The sequence below is a fragment of the Crinia signifera genome, chromosome 12 (genome assembly GCF_055691185.1).
Source record: "Crinia signifera chromosome 12, ASM5569118v1, whole genome shotgun sequence".
NCBI lineage: Eukaryota > Metazoa > Chordata > Amphibia > Anura > Myobatrachidae > Crinia > Crinia signifera.
The window spans coordinates 13,957,519-13,966,066 of record NC_139228.1 but is presented as its reverse complement, the minus strand read 5'-3'; the positions used below and the strand labels follow the sequence as shown (position 1 = coordinate 13,966,066).

Below are 8,548 nucleotides of genomic sequence, written 5' to 3'. Positions count from 1 at the left end.
TGTACCCCATTATTTTTATCCTTGATGTTATCTGCCATTAAAATAGTTTCAATACTGACACAATTATTAATAGTACAAATTATATTAAAATAGAATGAGCATCCCAATATTTGGTCACACTGAATTATAGTGGAAAAAGCCCTTTACAAAATAAAAAAATCTACCTTTCATCTACCGTATAACGCATGGATACCATATAGTGTTAAGCACTTAATAAAAGCTTGTGCTGATTCACAATACCATACGGTAACAAAAAATGTTTCCAGGGATGCAATGCAATAGTCATCGCATCTTGATGGCTCCTTTAATCTCCTTGTTTCTCACACTGTAGATGATGGGATTGAGCAGAGGAGTAACCACTGTATAGAGAATGGTGACCACTCGGTCCTGCTCTGCAGAAGAAGCAGCTCGTGGATGCAAGTGCATGAACATGATGGTTCCATAGTACAGAGAAACTACTGCCAGGTGGGAGACACAGGTGGAGAAAGCCTTCTGTCTTTCCTTAGCTGTGCGGATCCTTAAGACCGTCAATGCAATGCAAAAATAGGAGACAAGTATCAGCAAGAAAGAACCAAGAGCAATGATTGCTCCGGAGATGTACTCTACTACTTCATTGAACCAAATATCTCTGCAGGAGAGACGGAGGAGCGGGGGCATCTCACAGAAGAAATGGCTGATGAGGTTGGACTTGCAGAAAGGAAGCTGGAAGGTGAAATATGTCAGGATAAAAGAGTTTACAAAGCTCACAATCCAGCATCCAACAGCAAGACCAATGCATAGCTTTTGATGCATAATAATGGTGTAATGTAAAGGCTTACAGATAGCGGTGTACCTATCAAAGGCCATAACGGCAAGGATTAAACACTCCGATCCTCCGAGAGCTAAATGAAAGTACATTTGAGTTGCGCATCCCAAGAAGGAAATACTTTTGTCCTGCGATATGGTGTTTAACAGAATTTTAGGCACCACAGTTGAAGAAAAGCAGATGTCAATGGCAGAGAGGTTACTCAAGAAAAAGTACATAGGGGTCTGGAGTTGGGGATTCAGTCTTACCACAAGGATTAGGAGAAGGTTTCCAGACAGTGTCACCATGTACATACCTGAAAACACCAGGAAGAAGATTATTTGAAGACCGTAGGTGTTAGAGAGTCCTAGAAGAACAAATTCTCTCGCTGATGTTTGGTTCATGTTCTTTTGAATATTCTCCAATATATTTTGATAGCAATGTAAAATAATAATAACACAATTTTTTATTTTTTTATGTGTTCTTGAAAGTAGACTGTTTTTGTAGAGGTGACCTGCAAATAAAACATTGACTTGGGATCTTCTAAAACTGAAACGGTTGTGGAAGTAGATGTTGAATAGCAGGTAGTGATTTGTTTTGATCTTTTGGCATGGTTACGGTTTTGTGATATTAATAAAGCGAGCAATTAAATTTTATATCTTTACCTTGATGTTCGATAATTTGGGAATATTTCTCAGAATGAACAATTTAAGGTTCTCTTTTTTGTCACATAACCTACATAGTAGAAATTTACAAAAAGTTTTCGGATACTATAAAACCAATAGTCTGGCAGGGTGATCTTCAGAAGATTGAATTTATAAAAATAAATGTTGGGCTAGATTTCTTCCCTAGTTTTAAAAGCTATGTACTCTTATTTCTATATTAAAGACCGTCTCTGACGTGGTCCAACATTTGTAAAACGAAGGACTGGAAATATAAGTACTGTAAGATGTAGCGTTAATTGATGTTCATTATTTTGTTTTAATCCCACAAGTATTATGCAATTAAAGTCAAAGATACACTGTGAATTGCCCAACCCAATTAAAATACACTAATGAGTCTTTTGAGGAAACACTGGCGATACCCTTCAGGGTCATACAATGTGTCCTAAACTGTAACACATAAAATTGAGCTTTTCATTTTAAATATACATTATAAGGAAAATAATAAAAATTAGGAGTTTCAAAATATATAGATTTAGAGAGGAAGAGATGGTGAGCACTGGGGGGTGAACTAGGGCGACAGTCCCTTCACTCGCAACAGAATATTCATATATCTGGTATGCTCATTATACCATACCTCCCAACTGTCCGGGTTACCGCCGGAATGTCCTGGTTTTCGGAGACGTTCTGTGGCCCGCCCGGGGCCAGCAGTGTCGTGCGGGGGGGGGAGTTGGGTGTCCCTGCTGCCTCCCGCTTGTCAGTGGAGAATAGACGCTGTGCACATAGGCACAGCAGCAGCAAAACAGGGGTATGGCCTCAAACGTGTCACGTGATTTGAAGACCACGCCCCCAAAAGTCCAGCTGGACCACCAATGATTGTTGGGAGGTATGATTATACCTAGTTTATTGGTTCTATTGAGACATTGAAATGATTACTGACTCTTTTATGAATGTGATTTAATGACATTGATTATATATATATATATATATATATATATATATATATATATATATATAAATAACATCTGTACACTTTTTTCCCCCCTAATCATTTTTTTTTTATAAATATGATTGCTGTGAAAACTTACCTTTCATTTTGTAATTGTATGCATAAATAAATTTAAGGTGAAAACATAATAAAAATATTAAAAAAAAGGGTACTTGTTTCCTAGCACAGCGCCCGTTGCAGGTCATCGCATACCTTAACTTAAGGTATGCGGTCGACGCGACCAACGCGATTTCAGGGCTATTTTTAGCCTTTTCCCCAACAATTAAAAAATCGCGTCCATCGCATGCCTTAAGTTAAGGCATACGATGCGACCGATGGACGAGATTTTACATAGGTAACAATGTTAAATGGGCCAATAGACCCGATTTTTTTATTGTATACCCACCCTTATGGTTATTTTACATGTGAAATGCCCCGCCCCCCCCCCCATTGTTAAAGCCACCCCACGATGAATGGCAACCCGAAGCATGGCGAGCGGCGGCGGTACGCGTCCTCCGACCTTTTCATACCCCCACTATTTATATAGTGTGGCGATGGGACGCATAATACCTGTGAAGTAATGCGCGTCGCCTCGCTGCGCTCGCCACACTATATAGGATCAACTCCACGCCGACGTGGATAGTGGGGGTATGAAAAGGTCGGAGGATGCGTACCGCTGCGCTCGCCACGCTGTGGGGTGGCGTTAACAATGAGGGGGCATTTGACCCATTAGGGTGGGTATACAATGAAAATTGGGGTCTGGGGGGGGGGCATTTAACATTGGGCCCAATGTAAAATAGGGTCCCAGGGACCATTTTACATTGGTTCTGATGTAAAAATTGCATCGATCGCGTCGCATGCGATTTAAGCAATTTTTTTGGCCCCGATGGATACAATCAAATTCGCAGGCGCCGTGCTAGCAAACAAGTACCAAAAAAAAGTAATATATTTACAGATTAAAAATACAATTGTATGTAGCCTACAGACTTTAAGAATTCACCCTACTTTGGTAGCTTCAAAAGTTACTCACTCACTGTGCAATTGGGATACAAAATGTTTTTTCCTAACCAGAATTGCCCCTCCCTTTTAGCACCTGAGTGACATCACCTCTGATTGAGCAGCTTGCCAACAAATGTGTTGTGTGGTTTCAAAAGTTAGCCATGGTAAAGCACAGATAGCTACATCGAATTGACTGAAATACGAATTACTGTGTCACGCATACTCTAGTATGGAAATACTTAAAACTTAGACCTTTTCAGTTCACTGATATACAGATGGAGCAGGAGACATCTTTGGCCAGTGCTCGCCAGATCCTTTGCACTGGCGAGTGCCGGCGACAGAGACTGGGATGCGCGTGCGTCTCACCGGCACGTGCGTCCCAGTTTCCCGTCGCCGGGGGGACTGGAACCCTGTCCATCTCCGCTTCAGGGAGACGGACAGGGTTGGGGGGGGGGGGTGTGGTGAGGACACGGGGCGACCGTCGGTGAGGCTGCAGGGAGCCCTGTTGTAAGGGTACACGCGCGCACGGGTCCCCTTACGGCGGCAGGCGACTTTTCCGCCTTCTCCTACAAAGATGTCTCCCGCTCCATCTGTACAGTAGGCAGTGGTGATGGTACAGAGTTAAATTTAAGTCAGTTGTACATATTTCAGATGACCAAGTAGGCCTGAGACATATTAAACCCTCAGACCTTAGAAACATTTTGGGTTTATTATAAGACTAGATTTCAAAGCACATTTTTTCTCAATGGACAAAACCATATGCACTGCAGGTGGGGACATATAACATGTGCAGAGAGCATAAAGGTCCTCCATACACTATTGTGTTGTGGCCTTTTTCATTCAATTCTGACCGAGCAGGCCCCATCCCAATTGATCAGATGTACGGTCCTGTGTGCATCAGGTCGAGGATGAAGGCCCGAATTGCTGCTCATAACATAAATTGTATGTACAGCTGTCAGGTCCACATTGCAGTTGCTTTTTATCACCTGCAATGTGTTGTATCCAATTTCCCTTGAACATCCCAATAGCTCCACAGGAGTCATTTAAATCTGTGATATATAGCATGTACAATATAGCACATTAAGTGCCAAGTCGGGCAAAAAACTCCCGGGAAGCTGCCAGGAAAGTTCAAGGGAAAATTGGTCCGACTTGCGCCTTCAAACAAATTGGACCATTGTATGGGGGCTTTAGATTTGGGCTAGTTATGTTTCTGTGCAGGGTAGATATTGTGGCTTTATTTTTACACTTCAATTCATATTTGAATGCAGACTTATCCCACACAACTACTCTAACTTTCAGCCAGGTTACATTCCCCATTCGCTATGTACTTGTCCATTAGAGGAAAAAATATGCTTTGCCATACATGGAAAACTAGGCCCATTGCCAGAGATGTTTGTGGAATAGTTGAGTGGATTCAAACATACCAAAATGATCTCCTTTGTATGAATGGTAAGTGGGATGCCAACGATGGATTTTGGTAGTTGATAAGGCAGGGTGCAGTGGTGTTCAGATATGTATATAGGTCATAGCATTGCTGGGTATAAATCAGGACAATCTTGATTCTGCATCAACACAAGATTGTTCCATTATAATGAGAACGTGGAGCTGTTTTAGTTATTCAGCAGCAATGTCATCAGACCACTTTTCCACCGAGTACGACAGTATGGAAGTACAGACAGCATTGCAACGGTTGGTGACTTTTACTGCTGGCTAAATTCAGTCAAATGACTATAAAGAATAAGGTTAAGGTCTTTGCTTCATTAAACACCTGCACACAAACAGAGGCCTGGTTACAGGTTACACACAAAATTTTCTCTTCTTGATTAACCACTTCGGAGGAGGTGTTCACAGAAATTTTCCAGGCTGAGCTGCGCTGCAGGAGAGGGAGATCCCTGACAATTTCTGAGCATGCCACAGATAAGTAGGGGTGTGCCAGTGGTTCCTCCAGCTGTGCACCACCATCTGGGAGCACACACTCCTCTGCATATACCCCCCCCCCCCCGCCATTAGTCACCACCCCAGATTGTGAAAGTTTGGGTGCCCAAACACCTTAATGCCCAAGCTGCCCCGAACCTCCCAGAGCAGCTGCAAACAGCCAAAGACAGCAGCAGTGCCAGGAGAGCATGACCTGCTGCAGAAGAGAAGCCGGCAGCCCCATTCAGTGGTGAGTAATTCTGGGGCATTACTAATCTGCCCTAGTAGGTTTGTCCTGCCCCAGGAAAACCCACCACTCAAGGGATTAATGTAGATGTTTCCACCCAATCATTTTTATGGTTGAGAATAGGGCATGTTTAAGAGAACCCTACAACAAGTATCAATTACCAGTATAATTGAAGGGCAAATAAATGGACACCGAAAATGTTTAGTTTATTGAACTAGATCATCATTTTCACCAAACCCTTCCCCAGCAATTCTAATACTGCAATGACAACAAATGTATTATCTTCAAACTAGCAATTAACATTTCTGTTTGAACAAGCTTCTAAAGTCATGTTGATATGATAGAACATTCCATTAAATTTCCCAATCTAGGTCTACCAACTGTTTCTTTCATCCCCCTATTCGCAACTTTCATTTGTCCCTCACCCAAATTACTTTTCACATTTAGTTTTTATTTGTAATAAATAATACCAGTATCTGGATATAATGTTCTGTAAGGTGCAATGTAAGTAATTATAGCTGTATAGTCCTTGGCCAATTTAACGGTTGGTGCACTTTTCCTGTGGAAAAATGGTTGCTAATTATTTCAAGCTGTAATATGGATATAGATATATATGGACAAATGCCAATTCCATGATTTCCAGTGGGAGTTCAAATTAACCATGGTTCCCTCTTCATATCACTTACATGTCCCACAGATATTAATGGAGGTGACAGTCATTGGATTTCGCGAAGAATCACATTACACTTTGGTGTTACAGTTCAAAGTTTCCATTCGGATAGACTTCTAGCAAAAATATAAAAGCAATAGTGTGCAACTCACTCTATAAAAGAGCCATACATGATCAAAAATCCCCTCCACTTGTGGCATCTTTTGCCACTAGTGACATCATAAGGAGGTGTCAGACACCCAGTCACAGCTGCTGCCAACAAGAGGTCACATTATCCCCACACTTTAAAAAGCACTTAATATAATGAACAGGAAATTAGAGATGCAATAACTTTGATTAACCTCATGAACCTGCATAATAAATTAAAATTTGATTATAGCAATACTTCTATTAACTTTTTTGGATCTGAGAATTGGATGGAAAGATTCTCAATTTGTTACTAATAAGCCTATTTTAGTAAAAAAAAAAAATCGATACATTCGTGAAAAAAATGTGTTCAGTATTTTTCATGAAATATTGATCCAAGCCGTTTAAATTGACATTGCTTTTTTTATATTAGTAACAAGATCATGTTTCACATACTTATAATGGGAAATTAAATCTGAACTAATTTACAAAAAAGGTACTTATGTAGTATCTTGGCGCCCGATTTTTTGAATCTATGCCTTAACTTAAGGCATACAATCAGAAGCGATGGACCCGATTTTTTTCGGAAAAATCGGATCGCATTGCATGCAAGCAAATCGCATGCAATGCGATCGATGCGATTTTTACATTGGATTCAATTTTAAATGGTCCCTGAGACCCGATTTTACATTGGGTCCAATGTTAAATGCCCCCCAGACCCCATTTTTTTATTGTATACCCACCCTGTTCATACCCGCACTATCCAAGTGGGCATGGAGTTGATTTCGGTACTTGTGAGTTATCCGGGCTGCCGATTTTGTCCTTAACTTAAGGACACCCGACCGACGCGATGCCCGCGATTTAGCCGAAATCGGGGGCATCGCGTCGGTCGTGGCCGTTATAAGGGGCCGCGACGCGATGCCCGCGATTTCCCATAGACAGTAATGTTAAAAGACACGATGGACCCGATTTCCCATAGACAGTAATGTTAAAAGACGCGATGGACCCGATTTCCCATAGACAGCAATGTTAAAATAAAATGACAATGTGAAATTGGCCAATATGGCCATTTCACATTGGATATGTTTTAAAAAAAAATGTTTCATGGCCCCCCACCACCGTTAACGCCACCCCGCTATTGACGCCAACCCGAAGTGTGGCGAGCGGCGGCGGTACGCGTCCTCCGACCTTTTCATACCCCTACTATCCACTAGGGCGTGGAGTGAGAATAGAATAGGTGGCGAGCGCAGCGAGCCACCGAGCCCGAAGCGTGGCGAGCGCAGCGAGCCCCGCGAGGGGACGCGGATACCTTCACAGGTATCCGCGTGCCCTTGCGGGCTTCACAGGTGTCTGCGTGCGCTCGCCACGCTTCGGGCTCGGTTAACCATTACTTGACCATTTAACTTCGGGCTCGGGCTCGGTTAACCATTACAGTTAACCATTACTTGAGCAGATGGGGAAGTGTATATCGTCTGAATAAGCCCCCGGAAGGGTCCTCCAAAAAGATGCAGAGTAAGCACGTTATGGAGATGGGACCAAGAAATCTTGTCAAAAGCTTTCTCTGCGTCTAAATTAATTCATATATTATCTTGGAGATTGTGAAGGCGGGTGTAGGTTATTGCCGCAATAGCTGCACGTACACCCATTACTGACTGTCTGCCCTTCACAAATCCCAACTGGGCAGGCGAAATCAGACGAGGTAAAATTTTTGTAGGCGGTTAGCCATTAATTTGGTTAATATTTTAAAATCTTGATTTAAAAGGGATATTGGGCGATAAGAGCCCACTAAGGTGGGATCTTTGCCAGTCTTTAATAAGACTATAATCCTTGCATCATTAAATTGAAGAGGCATCTCCCCAGTTGTTATTATATGATTATAAAGTGAGGTTAGAGTGGGTGCAATTTCTACTTTTAGAAGTTTATCAAATTCAGCACCAAAGCCATCAGGTCCAGGACTTTTACCAATAGGCAGAGATTTATTTAATATCATTTTAAGCAATTCAATTATATACCTTACTACAGAATCTCAGCAGGTTTATTTAGAGGTATTTATAATATAAGATGTTTTAAAACCTATTTCACCATTATACAGTACTTATAATAGTAATTTATCGCAGTGTGCCTCGGAACAGGTCTTTTTGTGTTGCATATTTGCCCT

At 41.7% G+C, this 8,548-nt stretch overlaps 1 protein-coding gene across 1 annotated transcript; it reads right to left on the bottom strand.

Annotated features, from left to right (window-relative positions):
- Positions 1 to 282: 282 nt before the first annotated feature.
- Positions 283 to 1,188, bottom strand: LOC146049482 (olfactory receptor 5V1-like). Its single transcript, XM_083166025.1, has one exon. The coding sequence runs from the start codon at positions 1,186 to 1,188 to the stop codon at positions 283 to 285; it is 906 nt and encodes a 301-aa protein (XP_083022151.1).
- Between the last annotated feature and the right edge of the window lie 7,360 nt (positions 1,189 to 8,548).

Bases quoted from the DNA above. Each gene is read 5' to 3' on its own strand.
- LOC146049482 (XM_083166025.1), bottom strand. From the start codon at position 1,188: ATGAACCAAACATCAGCGAGAGAATTTGTTCTTCTAGGACTCTCTAAC.